General features: G+C 41.5%; 1 protein-coding gene and 1 long non-coding RNA gene across 5 annotated transcripts in view; one reads left to right on the top strand and one right to left on the bottom strand.

The window, feature by feature from the left end:
- Positions 1–480: 480 nt before the first annotated feature.
- Positions 481–11,937, bottom strand: LOC132407404 (uncharacterized). Its single transcript, XR_009516470.1, has 3 exons — positions 11,580–11,937; positions 3,047–3,226; positions 481–725 (listed from the first exon to the last, which is right to left on the bottom strand). It is a non-coding gene; the product is annotated as an uncharacterized LOC132407404 (long non-coding RNA).
- An 88-nt stretch (positions 11,938–12,025) lies between these two features.
- ttll11 (tubulin tyrosine ligase-like family, member 11) overlaps positions 12,026–24,224 on the top strand; it is a 177,510-nt gene continuing 165,311 nt past the window's right edge. For all 4 annotated transcript variants that reach the window (XM_059993846.1, XM_059993845.1, XM_059993842.1 and 1 more), the window contains exons 1-2: positions 12,026–12,393; positions 23,124–23,220. In XM_059993846.1, the coding sequence (XP_059849829.1) occupies positions 12,121–12,393; positions 23,124–23,220 (370 nt within the window). In that variant the 5' untranslated portion in view covers positions 12,026–12,120. The remainder of the gene's footprint in view (positions 12,394–23,123; positions 23,221–24,224) is intronic.

The raw sequence follows: 24,224 nt of genomic DNA, 5'->3' as shown, positions 1-24,224 counted from the left end.
ACCTGGCGTGGTTGGCAGCTCATCTGGGAGAAGGAAAACTCTGATCTCAAAGGCGGTCCTACATTGAGTTCAATGCTGGTAGGCAACTCCTGCAATGTTGCTGGTACCAAACTGTATCAGTCTCTGCCATTCTTTTGGGTTCATCAGATGCATGGAGAGGGGGAGCTTGCTACATGGGCAACAGCTTGCTCTCTGTATCATACTGCCCAGGCTTGCATAGCTAGACAGCTAGGATGCAATATCCATGATCAACTCTGACCAACAGATGCCTCACCCATGCCTGTGCAGATCAAAAGAAGCAGCTATTTCCAGTTAGTCCCACTTCCCTGCAAATGTAACCCTCAGGCTCGCCCAGCTCGCATTCATCTAGGGAAATCAGCCTTCAGCCCCACCAAACTGGGTAATCACGTTTGTGTGGATGCTGTGTAATGTACCCCCAGCTACAAACCCACAACACAAAATATCAGACAGTACACCATATGCAATTAAATGATAGAACTTTATGAATCTTAATCTGAATATAGGATTAGTAATGAAAATAAACAAAAATGGACCCAAAATTCAGTCAAAGTCACGTTGGAGCTCACTCAGTAGTCATTCTTCCACCATTGGTCTCCTCCGAACGTCGCCAACCTTCAGACCCTCAGATCCCAGTCCATTCCATCTAATGGTCTACCAGCTCTCTCCATACGTGTCTTCCCTTTTCATCTCTCCTCAACAAAAGACTGCCAAAAAAATTCCAGACTCACAAGACACAGCAGCAATCTCTTATTGGCTACATGCATCCTGTTATCTCCAGCCATAACCCAAATATTGATGCTGCAGAGAAACCGTTACCTCAGCAGTGAAACATTACAACAAACCCACTACATTAGCAGTGAAATCTTACAGTACGTTACACAAGTTATACGCTTATTAAATATGATGAGAGAGAGTTTTTGTATCAATCACCCTTTAAAGGAGTGTATTCCTGACTCCCGCTACTCTTGTGAAGATATATTTTATTCAACTCCCCTCTAATTCGTTCAGAAATTACTTTTATTCCATGTTCACTGATTTATGATCTCATTGGTAAAGGGAAGAGTCCTTATTTATCCTGACTAGCCCTCTTAATTTTTCAGTTAAATGGTTAATGGTTTCTCAGTTATACCTCAGTTAAATGGTGGTGTAGCGCTAATTACGGTTTGGGACATCGGATTTCAGAGTTCAAATCTGACACCATCTGTAAGAAGTTTGTATGTCCTTCCGCTGAGCACATGGGTATTCTGAGTTCTCTGGTTTCCTCCCACATTCCAAAGACATACCAGTTAGTGAGTTAATTGGTCATTGTAAATTGTCCTGTGATTAGGCTAGGATTAAATAGGTGGGTTACTGAGTGGTACCGCTCATTGGACCGAAAGGGTCTGTTCCACACTGTATTTATAAATAAATAACTGATTCTCTCTTCCATCCACTCTGTTTCAATCTTCTTCTAAAGTCAGCCAGAAAGAATTAAAATTAACAAAAAATCATTCTCAAAAAAATTAAATTATATAGTGAAGAAAGCTATCACCACTGTCTGCAAGAAGTTTGTATGTTCACCCATGATTGTATGTCTTCTGGGTGCTCCGGTTTCCACCCATATTTCAAAGATGTACAGATTATGGTTAGTAAGTTGTGGGCATGCTATGTTGATGCCAGAAGTGTGGTTACACTTGCAGGATGCCCAGCAAAATTCTCACTGATTTGACCTGATGCAAAAATGGTGCATTTCACTCTATGTGTGAAAAATAAAGTTTATCTTGAAATCCAGCTGGTTCCTTGCACGTTCAGATTTGAACTCACCTGGCCCCAATACTGAAGCACACTGATCAGGAACAGGAGAGGATCTTCTATTAACATTCACAAAACTATTATGTGTAACACCCAAATATGATTCCAGCAAGTAACAATCACCAACCACATTTTATGATGGCCAGTCACTGTAACCTCTCAATGTCATTAACATTCAATGCCACTTCTTCCTTTTAGTCAGTGCAGCCTGCAAAATTACTATTATAAATAATTGGTTTGCAGTGTTTTGCAGAGCTGTGAGGTGGGGCAAAGGGTGGAGGGGGAGAGTATTTTGCAGAGTTGTGGGATGGGGAGGAGCAGGGGGATTGCCTGTGCAAGAAATTGTGATGAGGGTGAAAAAAAACATGTTTATATTTCCCAGGCCACTGGCTATACAAAAGACTGAATAATAGATCACAACACAGCAGCTTAACTGAAATATTAACTTTACATCATTAATAGGCTGAGCCTGCAAATCTAAATAATATGAGTAGAGTACATCTGGTAATAGAACTGACTATTGATATTGTAAAATCTAAAAGATTTACAGTACTTCAGAAAATAGCACTTCAATATATTGAACACACGTGGATAAATTTTCATAAATATATAAAACACCACTATAGTAATATTCTACTGCAGTAAGAGATGAAGTATTAAAAGCCACTGATTTATAACTTCAGTCCACAAAGTGTACTTTGATTGGTTCAAACCTGTTTCAAGTGAAAATAGGATTTACGCTATTCAGATATTGCTAACTAGTGTCCAACTATGAAAGAGAAGCCTTGCCTAGAAATTCTGAAAATGAAAAGAATTTAAAGTTTTCTGTCATTTTTCCAAGAAATTAATATTTAATTTTTCAAATTTCTTTTGTCTTGAAATTTGATGTTCACCAATGCAAAGTTAAAATAATCAACAACTTAATCCAAAGATGTTAAAGTCAAATAACAAATACTTCATGAAATACAGTGTATAGAATACAAAGGAGTAATAAATATTGAAAATAAAAATTGAAAACAGAGCTATGGTTGCTATGTAACTTAATTCAACAGCTACGTGAAGCAGGTAGCAATGCAAGCCAGGACCATCATCCTCACTCACAATGATCCAACTTTTGATGAAATGAAAGGACTTATGAAACTTAATATATTGTACTGCTATTGAAGAATATAAAACATTATTGAATAGTATGCATGAAACTGAAGCACATAATCAAACAAAAAACAGGAGGTACCTAATAAAGTGGCCACTGAGTGTATCTTCGGAGGAGAAAATATCCGGTGTGTTTGGGGTCTTTGATTATGATGGCTGTACTGAGGTAGTGAGGAATGCAGAAAGAGTCCATGGAAGGTAGGCTGGTTTCCACAACGCGCTGAGCAGTTTCTTCTGGTCTTGAGCAGAGTAGTTGATGTATCTGGATAGTAATGGACACAGTGTGAGTAGTTCATAATTACATTTCTTCTGAATCCTTGCTGTTGAAAATTCTCAATGTTTCACCTTTTTTAAATATCAAGTATAAAATTTCTTAATATAAACTCCTAAAATGTACTGCCCCCTTGTGGTTAACTTCCACCTATTTCATTAAAAAACATTTTAATTATTTGTTTCAAGGATGTTTAGTATGTTGTAAAGTAAAAGACCAAAAGTACAATTGGGAGAAAATTTAAACTATTTTCTAGATCCAGTTTTGCATTATTGGGACTGGAATGAATCACCATTATTTTCAAATGCTAAGTTCATAGAGGCTAATTGGAACTTAACGTACTTCTCCTAGAAATAACTTTTAGAATTAATAACAATCCTTGTTGAAGCTATAGATCATAAAGTTATAGTCAAATTTAGAATGCAAGATGAGTATCACTTGGGGTATTCATAATGTAAAGTCACTAATTCGACATGAGCCAATCAAGAGCTGTCAATTATTCAAGATTTTGTACAAAAATAAAAGGCATGGAATGGGAATAAATCTGCCCTTTCAGGCTACATCCAGATTTTAAAATAAATTGATATAAAATTCTAGGGTCTCTTTGCAGCTCTGACATTGAAATATTACAGGTCACAGCTATTGGGGGATGCAGTATGCTGTGAAAAGTGGTAGCTGTTGGTTACGACATTTGGGTTTGTGAGGTTAACAGCGAGAAGCGTATATGTGAGAACTGAACTGGGATGATGGCCCTCCACTAAGTCACAAGGATGCTACTGTAGTGTTCTCTGTCCTTATTGATTATCTACCCTTCAAGAAGTGCTATTTTATTATATCTTCCTGCATTGAGCCATAGCCTTTAAGTCATACAGCATGGAAACAGACCCTTAGGCTCAAATGGACCATGCTAACCAAGGTGCCCATCCAAATCAATCTCATTGCCAACATTTGCTATAATCTTCCAAACCTTTCCCATCCATGTACTTATCCAACTGTCTTTTAAATGTTCTACCTGCCTCAACCACTTTGGAAGCTCATTCCACATACCTACCACCCTTTGTGAAACAAAGTTATCCCTGAAGTTCCTGTTAAATATTTCCCCTCTCACATTAAAAGATCACAAACCATGCAAAGAGGCAAAGAAGTGTTCACAAATTCTTAGAAAATAAACCACCACAATTTAGCCAAATTTTTGCCCATCATTCACAAGAGCTGGCTGCTAGGTACTATATTCCAGCAACAGACAATGTCTGCTTGACATGCTAAATATTTCCAACATGTTATTTCCTACCATTTTAATTTCATTGATTACTTTATTAGTTATTTACTGTAAAATCCTATTCTGAAGTGTTCTTTTATTAGATCTCATGGTTTCATGTTATGAGTAAAATAAAGTCTCCTCCAAGGCTTTGTCAACAGACCAGCTTTTAGAAAGGCTGACTTCATGTCAGGAAAACAAACAAATTTGACACACAAGAAACTTCCTACCATTGTGCATTTTAGTTCAAAATGTCAAGGTCACGTAAATAGAAATATGTGGCCAAAATTTACCAAGTAAGGGAACGAGACAGATGGCAAACTGATTTCAACATTTGGAAAGTCTGATGCCATGTTGTATCCTGTTTCCATGCTTATTTCCAGCAACTATTTAATTTCCTTTTTAAAGAATTCACATTCTCTGCCTCAACAACAGACTGTGACAGAGAATTACAAATTGCAATTAACTTTTGTTTAATTTTTTTCTGTTCATCTTAAATTAGTTCCTTGTTTATGTTAGAATAGTACTTGTAGGATACTACTAATAGGAGTACTAATAGGAATTTAGCTTTTTACGAATAGGAAAAATCATGCTTATAAAGCATAGCGAGTGAGACTTCAAATTCTGACACACTTTAAGTGAAAATTCTCAAAATGAAAACTGAGAGATGGAGAGGGTTTAAATTCCTTGGTATAAACATATCAGATAATCAGTCCTGGGGCCACACGTAAGCACCATCATAAATAAGGAATGACAATGCCTCTATTTTCTTATAAGTTTGTGTAGATCTGGCATGTTACCTAAAACCTTGACAAACTTCTATAGATGTACAGTTTGTATCCAAACTGGTTGTATCATATCCTGGTGTGGAAATACCAATGCCAGGACAGAAAAGCTTTTAGCAAGTAGTGGAAGTTGCCCAGTTCATCACAGGTAAAATCCTCCCAACCACTGAGCACATTTACAGACTGCTGCCACAAGAATGAAGCATTTATTGTCAAGAGTCCTCACCATCCAGGCCATTCTCTCTTCTCACTACTACCATTAGGTAAGATGTACAGGAGCATTAAGTCCCACACCACAGGTTAAGGAAACTTAATTACCCAATCTCTGATCAATCTCCTGAACTGGGTAGATAACTTCACTCACCATAACGCTGAACTGATTCTAAAAACTACAAGCTTGTTTTCAAGGACTCTACAACTCAATTTCCCAAAACTTTTTTAAAAATTTGCACAATTTGTCTATTATACGTTGGTTGCTTGTCAGTATTTATGTACTGTATAAGGCAGTGATAACAAACCTGATTTTGAATCTGGTAAAAATGGAACAGACATATACTATTAAACTGAAAGATATGAATCTCTGTGTGAAAGTTGAATGAGTCTTAGTTGGTATTTATTCTACAATCACAGAATAAACATGGGTTATAGTTTCACGCCATTGTTATAATCACAACATATAATGCATCCTGAATCTAGTGTTACACCTAGATATTATAGCATGAATTATGGAGAGTGAAGCTTCATGGAGAATGAATTGAGCCTTACACCTTTTCATATGGCCCTTGAAAGCACAAATTACAGGTGCAGTTGCAAAGTTTTGGCTTTACACTATCATTAAACCATTGAAATGTGAATGTGCTACTAATCCTAATGTATCAAATGAAACAAATGAGATCAACAAAATAAAAGTAATACTGATGTTTAGATGTCAGTTATATTTAAGGGGGATATTACAAGTAAATAGAATTTTAAACTAAATTACCCATATGACTTAAACAACAATTTAAATGGGTGAGTTAAGATCAAAAGGCAGAATTAGGCCATTTGGCCCATCGAGACTGCTCTGTCATTCTATTACGGCTGATTTATTATACCCCTCAATCCCATTCTCCTACCTTCACCCCGTAACCTTTGACTCCCTTACTAATCAAGAATTTATCAACCTCTGCTTTAAATATGCTCAATGACTTGTCCTCCACAGCCATAGGTGGCCATGAATTCCACAGATTCACGACCCACTGGCTAAAGAAATTCCTCCTCATCTCTGTTTTAAGTGGACACTCTTCTATTCTGAGGCTGTGCCTTCTGGTTCTAGATTCTTCCACAATAGGATACATCCCCTCCTCATCCACTCTATCTAGGTCTTTCAATATTCGATAGGCTTCAATGAGATCCCCCTTCATTCTTCTAACTTAAAAGTCAGCTATATTTTAGAGGGTCATTGGTTTTGAATGCAGGCCGAAACCATTCAACACATTGTTGCCATGTTGGCTTCAATTAGTCCAGTTTAGCACTCCTTTCCAACATCTGTATATTTATTTTGCCTTTCTAGATAATACCCTATTTTAAAGATACTAATCGTTTTTAGCATCCTTCCAGCTGGTGTCTTCCATCCATTGGGTAAACAAAGACCACAAGCTCTGTTCTAGTTCTGAGAGGATAAGCTTGGTTAATCCTTTTGGACCCTTCTTATTCCCATCAGCTCAGTGTCCCTGGGTAACCCTGTAATACCGCTATAGTGCTCTTAGATCTGCTTAGGAAAGCTTTGTGCTCAAGTACCACTCCAGTGATTTCAATGCATAATCTAGCTCCGTGCTTCTGCATACAGTTCATGGAGTGCTGTGACTTCTGTTGGATGTGAGTCCAACAAAGAGTGACAAGCTTTCTTCAGAGTGTCCTTGAGATGTGCTGCATTGATTATCTAGGGCAGCATTTCTAGGGGGCCAGATTGAAGGAAGTAACAACAATCTGCTGGAGGACATCAGCAGGTCAAGCAGTATCTGAGTGGGGGTGGAGAATAATTGTCTAGATTTTGGGCTGAAACCCTGCTTCAGGACATATGGAAGAATCATGGAAATAACAGCCTGGATATGATAGTAGACATCACAGAGTGAATATAAAAGCAACAATGTACACTGAGGCTTTGAGGCATTTGTTAGACTGCACTTGTAATATTGTGAAAAGATTTGGGTCCCATATATAAGAAAAAAAGTAATGGTATTGAAGAAGGTCCAGAAATAATTGGAAGATCCACTCCAATTTGCCTACCAGTTACAACAGGTCCTCAGCCAATGCAATTTCTTTAGCTCTTCACTTGATGCTGGAGCATCTCGATAGTAAAGCTGCATACATCATGATCCTCTTTATCAACTACAGCTCGACATTCAATATTATCATCCCTTAATCAATAAGCTTCAAGACCTTGGCTTCAATACCTGCTTGTACAATTGGATCCTAGATTTCTTCACTTGCAAACCCTAGTCAGTTTGGATTGGCAACAACATCTCCTCCACAATCTCCATCAGCACAGGAGCCACACAAGGCTGTGTGCTTAGCCCCCTTGCTCTACTTGTTATACACTTACAACTGTGCAATACCTTATTTAAGCTTTCTGATGACACCACTGTCGTAGGCTGGATCAAAGGAGGTGATGAATCAGCATAGAGGAGGGAGATTGAAAATCTTGCTGATTGGTGCCACAGCAACAACCTCTTACTCAATGTCAGCAAGACAAAGGAGCTCATTATTGACTTCAGAAGGAGGAACCTGAGCCAGTCTTAATCGGGGTATCAGAGCTGGAGAGGGTCAGCAACTTTAAATTCCTCAGTGCTATCATATCAGAGGACCTGTTATAAGTGCAGTTATGAAGAAAGCCTCTACTTCCATAGAAGTTTGCGAAGATTCAGCATGACATCTAAAACTTTGACAAAGTCACATCTAGATGTGTGGTGGACAGTATATTGACTGGCTGCATCACTATCAGGTACGGAAACACCAATGCCTTTGAATGGAAAATGCTACAAAAAGTAGTGGATGCAACTCAGTCATTCATGAGTAAAGCCCGCCCCACCATTGAGAACATCTATACAGTGGCATTGTCGCAGGAAAGCAGCATCCATCATCAGGGACCCCACCACCCAGGTCATGCTCTCTTCTCACTGCTGCCATCAAGAAGAAGATACAGGAGCCTCAGGACTCGCACCACCAGGTTCAGGAACAGTTATTACACCTTAACCATTAGGCTCTTGAACCAAAGGGGATAACTTAAATCGCCCCATCACTGAACTGTTTCCCACAACCTATGGACTCATTTTCAAGGACTTTTCATATCCTGTTCTTGATATTTATTGCTTATTCATTTATTATTATTATTTCTTTTTCTTCCTTTTTGTACTTGCACAGCTTGTTGTCTTTTGCACACAGTTGGTGCCGTCTTTCATTGATTCTATTATCATTATTGCACTTATTGGGTATCCCCCCCCCCAAAAAAAAATAAGAATCTCAGTGTAGTGTATTGTGATATATATGTATTTTAATAATACAACTTTGAATTTTGAGAAGAAGTTCACAAGAAAGATCCTGGAAATGAAAATGTTAACATACGAGGGCAGTTTGATGACCTTCTGGAGTTTAGAACAATTAAGTGGGACGGCAGGGGAAATAAAACTCATTGAACCTACCAAACATGAAAGGCCTAAATAGAGTGGATATGGAGAGTATGTTTCTAATAGTCTAAGAGGCTAGGACCCAGAGGGCAAAGTCAGAATACAACAACATCCCTTTAGAACAGAGTTGAGCAAAAATTTCATTAGCCAGAGGATAGTGAATCATTTGAATTCATTGTCTCAGGCAGCTGTAGATGGCAAATAATTAGGTATATTTAATGCAGAGGTTGATAGGTTCTTCATTAGCTGTGGTGTCAGAGGTCATGCAGAGAAGGCAGGGGAATAGGATCTGAAACTTTGACAAACTTCTATAGGTATGTGGTGGGGAGTATATTGATTAGTTACATCGTGGCCTGGAATGGAAACACCAATACCCTTGTAAGGAAAAGCCTACAAAAAGTAGTGGATACAATCCAATCCATCATGGGTAAAGCTCTCCCCACCACTGAGCGCATCACTATGGAGTTCTGCTGCAGGAAGACTGTGTCCATCATCAAGGACCTTCACCATCCAGGCCATGCTCTCTTCTTGCTGCTGCCTCAGGACTCACACCACCAGGTTCAAGAATAGTTATTACCCCTCAACCATCAGGCTCTTGAACGAGATGACATAACTTCACTTGCCCCATCACTAAATTGTTCCCACAACCTATGGACCCCTCATCTCATGTTCTTGATATTTATTGCTTATTTGAACTTTGAGAGGGGAAAAAGATCAGCCATGACTGAATGATAGAGCAGACGTGATGGAAAAGACTCTGCCATTGGTGCAGGTGTTGCAAACATCCTTGTGGCCTTTTGTTTATATGGCTACATAAACCACCAGTTGCTCAAGCTTGATTCAGGTATATTGTCATGAGGTTTTGTACATTTTTTTACTGATGAAGGGTGTTAGTTATGGTATGGTCCTGTTATTCCATACTCTGCTGGAATTAATCTTGCACTCATCGTCATTAATAACAAATAACTGATTGTGGACTTCAGAAAAGGTAAGACAAGGGAACGCACACCAGTCCTTATAGAGGGATCAGAAGTGGGAAGAGTGAGCAATTTCAAGTTCCTGGATGTCAGGATCTAACATGGACTCAACACACCGATGCAGCTACAAAGGCAAGACAGTGGCTGTATTTCAAAAGAAAATCTGCAGATGCTGGAAATCCAAGCAACACACGCAAAATGCAGGAGGAACTCAGTGGGCCAGGAAGCATCTATGGAAAATAGTACACTCGACATTTTGAGCCTAGACCCTTCAGCAGGATTGGAGAAAAAAAGATGTGGAGTCAGAGTTAGAGGATGGGTGAAGGAAGGGAGAAACACAAGGCGATAGGTGAAACCGGGAGAGGAGGAGGGGTAAAGTAAAGAGCTCATAAGTTGATTGGTAAAAGAGGTGCAGGGCTGGAGAAGGGGGAATCTAATAGGAGAGGACAGAAGGCCATGGAAGAAAGAAAAGGGGGAGGAGCACCAGAGGGAGGTAAAAACAAAGTATACTGCAGATGCTGTGGTCAAATCAACACATACAAACAAACAAGCTGGATGAACTCAGCAGGTCGGGCAGCATCCGTTGAAATGAACAGTCAACGTTTTGGGCCGAGACCCTTCGTCAGGACTGAAGAAGGGGGGGGGGAGGGTGGAAAATCAATCAGAGGAAAGATCAAGGGGTGGGGGAGGCGAAGCAGGGAGGGGATAGGCAGGAGAGTTGAAGAAGGAATCTAAGGGGAAAGGTCTATGGGTAGTAGAAGGTGGCAGAATCATGAGAGAGGTGATAAGCAGCTAGAAGAGGAAACAGAGTGAAAGTGGGATGGGGGAAGGGAGAGGGAGGGAATTACTGAAAGTTGGAGAATTCGATGTTCATACCAAGGGGCTGGAGACTACCCAGATGGTATATGAGGTGTTGCTCCTCCAACCTGAGTTTGGCCTCATCATGACAGTAGAGGAGGCCATGTATGGACATATCCAAATGGGAATATGAAGCAGAGTTGAAGTGGGTGGCAACCGGGAGATCCTGTCTGTTGTTGTGGACAAAGCAGAGGTGTTCGACAAAGCGCTCCCCCAATCTGCGTTGGGTTTCACCGATGTAGAGGAGGCCGCACCGGGAGCACCAGATGCAATAGATTACCCCAACAGACTCACAAGTGAAGTGTTGCCTCACCTGGAAGGACTGTTTGGGGCCTTGAATGGTGGTAAGAGAGGAGGTGTAGGGACAGGTGTAGCACTTGATTTGATATGTCACCTAAAACACTTGAAAATTTGGACATTTGTACCTTGGAGAGTATTCATCACAGTTTGGTATGTATGTGGGGCGGGGGCTTGGGGAGGGCTACTGTACCGGATTGAAGTAAACTGCAGAGAGTTGTATACTCCATCATGAGCACTAGCCTCCATAGTATCCAGAACATTTTCAAGGAGGGATGCCCCAAAAAATCCATCATTAAGGACCCCCATCACATCACCCACGTAATGCCTTGGTTCTCATTGCTACTCTAAGGGAGGAGGTACAGAAGTCTGAAGGCACACACTCAGTGATTCATGTTCCCCTCTGCCATCCAGTTTCTGAATGGATATTGAATCTGTGAACACTGCCTCACTACTCCTTTATTTTTTATTTTTGCACTGTTTATTTAACTATTTAATACTTACTGTAATTGTTTATTCTATGATGATGTCGCAAAGACAACACATTTCACGACATATGCCGGTGATAAATCCTGATTCTGAAGCATCTATCTTCTTCCTTCCATTTTCCAGAGATGTGTGTCTTGTCCAGCTATGCCCTGGGGTGTGGAAGACAAATCTGTGGCCAATTCCCCATTTGTAGTGGAAGTATATTGAACTTGAAATTCAGCTGTTTCCCTTTCTACAGGCGTTACTGAATGGTTCTAACATTTTAAATAATTCGATGTAGATTTTCGCTCTCAGCAGTTTTGATTTCTTTTTGATTTCATCTTGACATTTTCCCGAGAGGAGAAAGGGATTTTGCGCTCGCCTTTGGCGGCGAGACGGCCCTTCCCGTCGGGCCGTTGCGCTGGCAACGGCGTGTCAACAATGGGCGGGGCGGAGGGGCGGGGACGCGCGCGCGAGCGGCCGCCCGCCCGCTGACCGTGGAGGCGAGCCCGTGCGAGCGGCTGCGGTTTGAAATGGGCCGGCGAGAGCGCGGGCCGCGCGCCCCGTAGCTCGGGACATGAGTCAGCAGGCGCGCGAGCTGAGCCCGGAGGGCGGCCGGAGCAAGGCGGCGGCGGCGGCGGCGGCGGCCTCCGCCCTCTTCCCGCCGGCGGCCCGCAAAACGCTGGCCTCCCTGGCCAAGGAGGCGTCGCGGCGGCGAGCGCAGAAGGCGGAGCAGGGCGGGCATGGCCGCCCGCGCAAGAGCAAGCGCACGGTGACGGTGGACAGCTCCAGGGCCAAGACGTCGGCCGAGGCACTCAAGATCTGCATCCAGCAACTGAAGTGGAAGGAGGTGAGGATTAGAGGGGCCGGAGCCAGTGACCCGGTAAAGTAGGTGCTTCCACTGGCTGGATGCAGCGGGCACATAGGCTGTCTGAACGCATCCAGTAGCTGGATGCATCCTGTGGCCAGACGAACCTATGGCTGGTGGCAGCAGTCACTCATCTTTGTCCCCAGTATCACACGTGTAGGCGCCCCACATTCTGCCTCACCTTCTGATGGTCGCCCGGTGCCACACACCTTGTGCTTTTGGGACCCATTCTTGGCCACTGCTGCAAACCCAGAGAAACCCTGCCCTGTTGTCTAATGGTCATCCTCTGGTTCCTGAACCTGTGGTACCAGGTCTACAACTTGTCCTGATTGTGACAGCACTGGGTGATGAGATCAGCATGGTGTGCCACTGAATCTATAGTTTCCAGTGGGCTGGGCTACCGGGAGGCAGTGGTTTCCCCAACTCTGGAACAGTACTGGTTCCTTGTGTTGATTTGTGTGACTTGTTCCCATTATAACAGGAGACAAGGACAAAACAAATGTTTTTGGTCTAAATACACCTCTGCATCTGGGTCGTGGACTCCCAGACTGATAGTCTGCATGCACAACTGGTCCTCCCTCTCCATCATTGTCAACATGGTTGCCCCCCAGGGATGTGTGGTGAGCCCATTGCTGTACACTCTGCTCGCACATGACTGCACAGTCAAACACCATTGTCAAATTCGCTGATAACACGACAGTGGTGGGGGCTCATCACTAACAACAATGAGATGACCTACAGAGAGGAGGTGGACAAGCTCGAGGCCCGGTGTCAGGCAAATAACCTCTTCCTAATGTCAACAAGACAAAGGAGATGGTTATCGACTTCAAGAGAACTCACACCCTCTTTACATCGGTAGCACAGCAGTGGAAACTTGAGTAGCTTCAAACTCCTGGGAGTACACATCTTGCACAACCTCTCATGGTCCCAGAACACATCCTACACAGTCAGGAAAACTCACCAATGCCTCTACTTTCTGAACAAGCTGAAGGGAGCTAGACTGTGCACATCCATACTGATATCATCCTACAGGTGTGCAGTAGAGAGCATCCTAACAAACTGTATCACTGCTTGGTACAGAAATTGCAATGCGGTGGACAGGAACTTTTCGTCAAGATCGCCCAGTGCATCAGTGGCACCAGTCTACCCGCCATCAAGGACATGTATACAGAAAGGTGTTGGAAAAGGACCAGAAACATCATGAAAGATCCATCCACCCTGCTCATAGACTGTATGCCCCACTCCCATCAGGGAAGAGGCTATGTCCCATCCACGGACCACAGACTCAAGAACAGTTACTTTCCCCGAGCAGTAAGGCTGATCAACATCTCTGCCCACTAACCAACTGCAACTTTACCATTTCCCTTCAGTCACCTTATGTGCAGACAATCTTGTGCTTAGTGCCACTTTATGGACATGCAATCTATGTATATAAGCGATATTATGTACTTATAATACATCTATTGTGGTTTTTAGTATTGTGGTCTTTATCATATTTTGAGGTTTTTTTGTGCTGCATCAGATCTGGAGTAACAAGATCTGTTCTCCTTTACACCAAGTGTACTGGAAAAGACATTAAACAATCTTGAATGCTGGATCCATATGACTGGGCCTTTAGTGCTGAATCTGCACCCTGGGACTGCAGCAGTGTGCAAGTTAAGAAAACCATAGAACACTACAGCGCAGTACAGGCCCTTCAGCCCTCCATGTTGTGCTGACCCATATAATCCTTAAAACAAAGTACTAAACCCACACTACCCCATAACCCTCCATTTTTCTTTCATCCATGTGTCTGTCCAAGAGGCTCTTAAATACCTCCACCACCACCCCTGGCAAGTCATTTCAGGCACTCACAACCCTCTGTGTAATAAAAAAAACTTACCCCTGATATCTCACCTAAACTTCCCTCCCTTAATTTTGTACATATGCCCTCTGGTGTTTGCTATTGGTGCCCTGGGAAACAGGTACTGACTATTCACCCTATCTATGCCTCTCATAATCTTGTAGACCTCTATCAAGTCCCCTCTCATTCTTCTACGCTCCAAAGAGAAAAGTCCCAGCTCTGCTAACCTTGTTTCATATGACTTTTTCTCCAAACCAGGCAACGTCCTGGTAAATCTCCTCTGCACCCTCTCCATAGCTTCCTATATTGAGGTGACCAGAACTGAACACAATACTCTTAAATGCGGTCTCACCAGAGATTTGTAGAGTTGCAACGTGACCTCTCTACTCTTGAACTCAATCCCCCTGTTAATGAAGCCTAGCATCCCATAGGCCTTCTTAACTACCCTATCAACCTGTACAGCGACCTTGAGGGATGTATGGATTTGAATCCCAAGGTCCCTTTGTTCATCCACACTCTTAAGTAACTGATGATTAATCCTGTACTCAGTCTTCTGGTTTGTCCTTTCAAAATGCATCACCTCATACTTGTCCAGATTGAGCTCCATCTGCCATTTTTCTGCCCAACTCTGCAGCCTGTCCATATCCTCTTGTAACCTTTGACAACCTACAACTCCTCCAATCTTCGTGTCATCCGCAAACTTACTCACCCGTCCTTCCGCCTCTACATCCAGGTCATTTATAAAAATCACAAATAGCAGGGGTCCCAGGACAGATCCCTGTGGCACTCCACTAGTCACCGACCTCTAGGCAGAATACTTTCCTTCCAGAACTACCCTCTGCTTTCTTCCTTTAAGCCAATTTTTTATCCAAACAGCCAAGGTTCCACCTATCCCATGTCTCATGACATTCTGGATTTAAGTTGCCAGCAGTGTGACGATGTATATGATAATGTCTGTAGCTCTGCTGTTCTATAGACTGGTGCTAGGTAACACTGGGTCTGTGGTGCTGGATCTGCTGAGCTGGGTGACAGTGTATCTGTAGCAGTGAGAGACTGGAACTGCTGCCCTGGGCAATGCTACACACTTAGCACCATTTGGGCTAACGGTTATATTTTGTACGGCATTGGGTCTGTAGTATTGCATTAAATAATGAACAGAATTTGGTGTGACTGAATCTGCAGGGCTGGATGATACTGAGTTTTTGGTGATGAGTGTATAGCATTGATGTCTGCTAGTGGGTGTATGGAATGCAGTATGACTGGGCCTTCAGCAGTGGAATTGAATACTGGATCATAATGCCCTCAAAGTTCAAGTTCATTTGCCATGTGTATATTGAAACATACAGGGAAATACATTGCATTAATAACCAACATGCATGAGGATGTGCTGGGCAGCCCAGAGTTTCACCACATGTTCTGGCCCAACATGGTTTGCCCTCAATGTTCTGCAGAATGACACAGAATACAACAAAAGACGAAAGAATAGTTCAAGAGCATATCAAGGGATAGGTTACAACTACTGGCTTGCCAGCCTCACTTTAAACCCTGATTGAATTTTGTTTTTAAATTTATTTCTTGTCAAGAGATTTTATATTCTTTCTATAATTTAGCAAAGACTTGTTTGTTTATGGTACTCAAGTGTAATTTAACTTAAGTTCCATGTTTTAAGAAATTAATGTAACTATTCTATTGTCAGTTTCATCCAGCCCAACAAACCTTAATGCTTAAGGCAAGCTTTACTAGTTTAATGGTCTCTGACACCAATGTGAAAGCATCCTTCTAAGGGCGAACCTACAGAAAGAATCTGGCCCAGATCAACTGGCTGGAGTGTTCACTAAGGTCTTCAACCTATCGCTTCTGCAGTCTGAGATACTGACTTGCTTCAAACAGGCTTCAATTATACCATTGCCTAAGAAGAGCATGGTAACCTGCCTCAATGATTATTATCCAGAAGCATTTATATCCATTTATGATGAAGTGCCTTGTGAGGTTGGTGATGAAACATATGAACTCCTACCTGAGAAGTGAATTGGATCTGCACCAATTTGCATACTGGTCCACAGCAGATGCCATTTCATTGGCTCTTAATACTATAATCCCCTCAAAACTACTAAGCTTCAAGACCTTGGCCTCAATACCTCCTTGTGCAGTTGGATCCTGTATTTCCTCACTTGCAGACACCAGTCAGTTTGGATTGGCAACAACGTCCCATTCACAGTGTCCATCAGCACAGGTGCACCACACAGCTGTGTGCTTAGCCCCCTACTCTACTCACTTTGCACTTAGACCATGAGACATAGGAGCAGAATTAGGCCATCTGGCTCATCGAGTCTGCCCCGCCAATCATGGCAGATCCTATTTTTTCCCTCCTCCTCAATCCCATTTCCTGGCCTTCTCCCTGTAACCTTTGATCAAGAACCTATCAATCTCAGCCTTAAATACACCCAATGACCTGGCCTCCACAGCTGCATGTGGCAACAAATTCCACAAATTTACCACCCTCTGGCTACAGAAATGTCAACGCATCTTTGTTTTGAAAAGGCACCTCTGTCCTGAGGCTGTGCTCTCTTGTCCTAGACCAGGGGTCGGCAACGTTTACCACTGAAAGAGCCATATGGACCCATTTCCCACAGAAAAGAAAACACTGGGAGCCACAAAATCCGTTTGACATTTAAAATGAAATAACACTGCATACAACGGTTTTTTTTTGCCTTTATGCTATGTATAAACAAACTATAATGTGTTGCATTTATGAAATTGATGAACTCCTGCAGAGAAAACGAAATTACATTTCTGCATGCAACAAAAACATTTTGAACTCTGAAAAAAAGATGTTGGGTTGAAGGTTACTCCATAGTTAGCCTACCTTGGATCGAAGAATTAAAAGAAAGCGCACACTGGCGGGTGTCAGGCATTGGCAGTGGTGATGTATATTAATAGCGATAAAAAACACGTTGTAGCAGTGTGCTACACGCAGCGCTAAAATAAAGACACTGCAGTCAAAGGTAGCTTTATTCGAACTAAACAGCCTTGCTTTAAAGCCTCCCTCAACCCGTCCCTGTGGGCGCGGATGCTCCAAAAGACACGTACTCACAAACCCCTGTAGGCTATCTCCCTTAGCCGGAACGGTGGCTAATTGTGAGCCGGTTTGGATGTGCCAGGAAATGGGGTCTCCACAAAGTTTTTAGATTGTACAAGATCACCATAATCTTCAAATTTCGAATTACATTTCAAAAACTAACAAACCACGGGGAGCCGCATCACAGAGATGAAAGAGTCGCATGCGGCTCCGGAGCCACGGGTTGCCGACCTCTGTCCTAGACTCTCCCACCATGCGAAACATCCTTTCAGCATCTACTTTGTCAAGGCCTTCAAACATTCGAAAATTTTCAATGAGATTCCCCCTCATCTTTCTAAATTCCAATGACTACAAACCCAGAGCTATCAATGTTCCTCGTATGATAACCCTTTCATCCACTTGAACAGAAAATCCTACAAAACATAGTGGATACAGCCCAGTCCATCACAGATAAAAACCCTCTCCACCACTGAGTACATCTACACGGAGTACTGTCACAGGAAAGCAGCATAATCAGGGAACTCTACCACCTAGGTACAGGTGCCTCAGGACTCCCACCACCAGGTTCAGGAATAGGTACTACTCCTCAGCCATCAGGCTCTTGAGCCGGAGGGGATAACTTCACTCGTCCCATCACTGAAATGTTCCCACAAACTATGGACTCACTTTCAAGGATTCTTCATCTCATGTCCTTGATATTTGCTGCTTATTTATTTATTATTATTTTTTCTTTTTTTTCTTCTTTCTTTTGTATTTGCACAGCTTTCTTTCTTTTACACACTGGTTGTCCATTCTGTTGGTGCCGTCTTTCATTGATTCTATCATGGTTATTAGATTTATTGAGTATGCCTGCAAGAAAGTGAATCTCAGGTTGTATATAGTGACAGCTGTGTACTTTGATAATAAATTTACTTAGAACTTTTATTGCAAAGACCATATTCTTGATTTTATTTAGATTCTTATTTTTCAAAGTAAATATATGATCTTATTCTAATTAAATGTAAAATTTGATTTCTTAAAAGAATGTTGAACTTTGAACACAACATTAAATTGTTATTAACAGAAAAGGTAGGAAAGCAAGGTATGAAATTAAAATTAATAGTTGTTCTAAGGGAAGAATGTCAAACATTCAGCCAACAATACTTGATGATTTTGATTTTTTGTTTATTCACTAGAGCATTACTAGCTTCAGTAGCGACCTTAGTAATCATTGCCTTTAACTCCTAGGTACTTTGGGTGAATGAGGGTTAATTGGATGGTTGCTGCTTGGTTGTGAAATGTCTGCTTTGAATGCCATTAGTGAATATGTGTGGGAGTTGTAGTCCTAGATCACTACAGCACAGAAACAGGCCCTTAATCCCATCTAGTTCATGCCAAACTATTAATCTGCTTAGTCCCATCAACTGCACCCAGACCATAGCCCTCCATGTACCTCCCATCCATGTGCCTAGCCAAATTCCAGTTAATTGTTGAGATCAAAGCTACATCCACCATTTCCACTGGCAGCTCGTTCCACACTCTCACCACCCTTTGAATGAAGATGTTCCTCTTAAACATTTTACCTTTCACCCTTAACCAATGACTTCTAGTTTTAGTCTCACCCAACCTCAATGGAAAAAGCCTGCCTGCATTTCCGCCTCCTAATTTTGTAACCTCTATCAAATCTCCCCACATTCTTCTGCATTCTGAGGAATGAAGTCCTAAACTATTTGACCTTTTCCCAAAACTCAAGTCCTTAAGTCCTGGCAACATCCTTGTAAATTTTCTCTGCACTCTTCCAATCTTATTGACATCTTTCACACAATACTTCAAATTAAGCCTCACCAACGTCTTATGCAACTTCAGCATAACATTCCAACTCTTATAATTAATATTTTGAATTATGAAGGCAATGTGCCAAGAAGCTTTCTTTATGACCATATTTGCCGTACTGTGACACACTTTCAAGGTGTTATGAATCTGTATTCACAGATCCCTCTTTTCTACCATTCTCCTCAGACCCCTATCACTTGCTGTTTAAGTCTTACAATAGTTTGTCCTCCCAAAGTGCAACACCTCACATCTGCCTGCATTAAGTTCCACCTGCCATTTTCAGCCCATTTTTCCAGCTTGTAAGTTTTGATAGTCTTCCTCGGCATCCTTGACCCCAATCTTGGGGTCATTTACAAATTTGCTGATCCAGTTTACCATATTATCAACCAAGATCATTGATATAGATGACAAGCAACAATGGACCTAGCTCTGATCACTAGTCAGAGAGTCAACCATCTACTGCCACTCTCTGGTTTCTCCCAAGAAGCCAATATGTAATCCAATTTACTACCTCATTTTGAATACCAAACCACCGATTCTTAGCCTTTCTTAAACAAAAAAATAACATGAGCTATACTGCAATCCTCTGGTATCTCACCTGTCACTAAGGAGGTTTTAGATATCTCTGCTAGGGACAATGAAGTTTCTACACTAACCACCCACAGGGTCTGAGAGAACACTTTGTCAGACACTAGAGACCAATCCACTCTAATTTTCCTCAAGTCAGTTAACACCTCCTTCTCTGTAATATGTATACAGTCCATGACATTACTGCTGCTTTGTCTCACTGTGAGACATTGACTGCGTCTATCTCCCAAGTAAATGTAGATGCAAAAAATTCCATTTAAGATGTCCCACATCTCTTTCTGCTCCGTGCATAGATGAACGCTCTGATTTTCCAGATGACCAATTTTGTCACTTGCTGTACTTTTGCTCTAAATAAATCTGTAGAAGACCTTAGGATTCTCCTTTACCTTGTCTGCTCAAGCAGCCTCGTGCCTTCTTTTAATCCTTCTGATTTCCTCAAGTGTTTGTTGCACCACTTCTTGTACGTTTCAAGTACCTCATTTGTTCCTTTCTGCCTTAACCTGCTATACACCTCCCTTCTTCTTAACCAGTGCCCCAATATTTCTCAAAAACCAAGCTTCCTAAACCTTTTATTCTGACAGGAACATACAAATGCTGAACTCTTAAAATTTCACTTTGAAAGGTCTCCCACTTTCCAAGTACACCTTTGCTAGAAAACAATCTGTCCCAATTCACAATCCTTTCTGATTCCACCAAAACTCGCCTTTCTCCAAATTAGAATCTCGACCCAAGGACCAGACCTATCCTTCGCCAGAATTACCTTGAAACTGGCATTATTATCACTAGATGCAAAGTGTTCACCTACACAAACTTCTGTCACCTGCCCTGTCTCACTTCCTAATAGGAGATCTAGTTTCACTCTCTCGAGTTGGGACCTCATCATGCTCAGTCTTTCAATTCCTGACTTTGAACGTAGGTTTAAACATGTTTCCTCACAACCACTCCACTATACTCTGGCACTCTGTTTCCCATCCACCTGCAAGTTTAATTTAAACAACCCCCCCCCCCACCACCCCCGGTGCAGCACTAGCAAACTAGCAAACCTTTCCACAAGGATATTAGTCCCAGTTCAGGTGCAAAATGAGCCTTCTGTACAGATCCCACCCTCCCTGGAAGGGAGCCCAATGATCCAAAAATCTGAAGCCCTCCCTGCTGCACCACCTTCTTAGCCAAGTGTTAAACTATATGATCTTCCTATTTCTGGCATGTGGCATGGGTAGCAATCCCAAGATCATAACCCTGGAGGTCCTGTCCTTTATCTTAGCTCCAGAACTCACTTTGTAAGAACTCGTCAACTCTACCTACCCATATCATTAATACTGATGTGGACCACAGCCTCTGGCTGCACACCCATCCATTTAAAAATGTTGTGGACTGTATCTGAGATGTCCCTGACCCTAGCTCCTGGGAGACAATATAACCATCCAGGAATACCACTGAACCTCCTGTCTGTTCTCCTAAGCAATCACTTGGCTGTATCACTACAGCCAATGTTCCCACTAAGGTTGCATGTGTGTTTGTGCACACATCCTTTGCTACTAGAGCCCAAAAGAAATTAACTGCACAAAAGGTGGTCATCCTCTACAAGAATGGGTAGCTTTAGATTTTTTTCCTTGCTTGCGGATTGTGACTTCGGTTTTGGACAAGATCAAGTCAGTGCCTTGTATGAAAAGTATTCTGGTTTTCTTGCTGAAAATACTGTCATAGTTAAGCAGTACAATGACTTCAAATTTTCTGTACAAGAAAAAATTAAATCCAAACTTTTCTGTGATGGTGACTTTTGCATTTCAAAATGAAGAGATTTGTGACCTTACAAAGTTGTTGGATATTGGCAGAATCTTTCTTGCATCTAGCACTGCTTCTGAAAGAAGTTTTAGCTGAATGAATCAAATCAAAAACAAACAGTAATCGTTTAAGTGAGTGGCATTTGGATATGCTGATAATTCAAAGCTCCCTGTTGGAAGGAGGATTTATTATTCTTGACAGTTTACAAAGAATGGGTAAATGCCAAAGACTGGAGGGAAGAAAAAAATGACTAAGCAACTTAAATATATTCATTATCTTGTTCATCTTTGTGTCTCTTATCTAATAAAGATACAAGATTTGTGCTGTATGCGATGATTTCCAAATAAAATACCTATTCTGGATATTGTCAACTAGCTTTGTAATTTTATAACTTTTGACCATTTCAAACAACTTTAATAATTATTACATGCTGTCTTGTATATGAGAAATAAGGAGAATATTAGAAATAACACTCGTATTATTTTATTTCTTTTAAGCAATGAACAACTAATTAGACTTGGTATTTTATTATCCTTAGAATAGCTTCAGGTTTACTTCCACTTAAACATTCAGTGCACACATGCTGTTGTCACTGGGTAAAAAAATTGCACAGCACATTGTGTTTGCACACACTGGTCATTACAAATTAGAGGGAACATTGACTACAGCTCGCGTTTTCGTCCCTTCCTTTCCGACTACAGAACCAGATTGTGTCAGAGACCTGACTGCTGTGGCTCTCCTCTGCAAGGCCATTCCACCCCGACAGTATCCAAACCTGTTGTTGAGGTGAATGGCCACATGGGTACTCTGCAGCTGTTACCTATCCCCTTTCTTCCTCCCGACAATCAACCAGTTGCCTGTATCCTGTACCTTGGGTGTAACTACCTCCCTGTATGTCTTGTCGATCAACCTTTCAGTCTCCCACGTAAGTCAGAGTTCGTCCAGTTCCAGCTCCAACTCTCTTACATGAGCTGAAAGAAGCTAGGGCTAGATTCACTTCTTGCAGGTGAAGTTGTTAGGGACACTGCAGGGCTCCCTGCCTTCCCACATCCTACAAGAGGAATATTCCTGCCTGGCATCTCCAATGCTGTACCTGTGCAATAAGACAAAGAAAAAAAATAAATGAAAATATCCACCTACAAGCCCAGTTTTTCCTGGCTGAAGCCTCTATGAGCCAAAGCCTGAACTCCTCACTCTAACAATGGCCCCTCTTCTTAAACCTAGCTTCTTTTTATTGGCCCTTACTGCCTAATTATGCATAATCCAATGTCTCCTCAGGAAATGGCACACAGAATGTCCCCACTGCCCTCACTCACTACTTTTGAACTCTTTCTCCTGCTACACATACCCTTATGTCTCCTTGGGTACTATGGTGCACTGAATGAGAACTGTGGCTGACAAATTGAGTTGTTTGTTATAACTTGCTACCATAATTACCTATGTGTGAGTATTAACTTTTAAATTGCCAGTGCAAATTCAATAGCTTGAAGATTTCAGAAGTACGTAATGATTGTTATTTAGTTTACTTCCCAAATCAAATAAATATAATGCACTATTTTATAGTTAATGTCTTATAAGTGCTGATAGTTTCTTGATGTGTTTCAGTTTCCAACAGGACGTCACTTCTGTGACATCTATTGGCATGGAGTGTCTTTTCATGATGGTGAAGTTAGTTGCTCAAGTCTAGTCAACAAATACCCAGGTACATCCATGGCTTAAGACAATTTGTTTTTCTTTAGCTAGGTTCTGTGTTTTAATTTTAGTTAGTGCATTTTGCTGGTAGAAAATGACACAACAATTGTAAGTAAGGTTCATTCACTATTTTAGTTTTAACAAAGAAGTTCTCTGAGAATCAGCAAAGTGCCAGTGTAAGTGGTATATGTGAGCTTGATTTCAATTTTTAAGAGGAGTGGTTAGGAACAAGGATGGTAGGGGTTTGGAGGGCTATGGTTGTGGGGCTGGTGGATGGGACTAGGCAGTTTAAATGGCTCAGCATAGACCAGATGGGCCAAAAAGCCTGTTTCTGTGCTGTACTTTTGTGAGTCTGAGTGCAAAAAGATGGACCTGTTCTTGTCAATGATTGCATCAGTTAAATTTAAAATCATACTTATCTTTCCATGTTAGTAGCTTAAGCTACTATTTGAGGGATTTTAAGTGTCACAATAAGATTTATTTCAAATCTACCTTTTGAATTAAGCTGATTAAGGATGTGGAGTTTTCTTTCTCAAACATTTAATGGACAGAAAGCTGCTGTTTTACTGATTTCTCTATTTATTGCTGCTTAAAATGCTTATTGGTAGTGGCATTGTTCTGGTTCACAGAAGTAAAATTGACATGTCAGATGTCAATGACATTTGTGCTCAGATCAATATTGATGTCTGTGTTATAGAAAGCAGAATTTCAATACTTCAGAATTCTCACCCTAGATTTGCAGACAAGTAAATTCACAGTGGTACATTGAGTTTAAAATTCAAGACACCGTTCCAAATGTTCCTCACTTCTGGTGTGCACTATGAGTGTAATGATCTCTTGAAATCTGTAACATCAATTAATTTCTTCTCTGCCAATAATTACATTGCTGCTACTTATTCTCTGCCCATAATAATAAGGCCATGTCAATAAGACTTATAATTCCTGCTCTTAACTGCTATTTAATGTAGGAATGTGCCTTACTTGAACAGGGAGTTTGGCCTGTGTGTGGCCAGT

Source organism: Hypanus sabinus, chromosome 18 (genome assembly GCF_030144855.1).
Source record: "Hypanus sabinus isolate sHypSab1 chromosome 18, sHypSab1.hap1, whole genome shotgun sequence".
In the NCBI taxonomy this organism is placed as follows: domain Eukaryota; kingdom Metazoa; phylum Chordata; class Chondrichthyes; order Myliobatiformes; family Dasyatidae; genus Hypanus; species Hypanus sabinus.
This window is presented reverse-complemented; position numbering and strand designations above follow the sequence as displayed.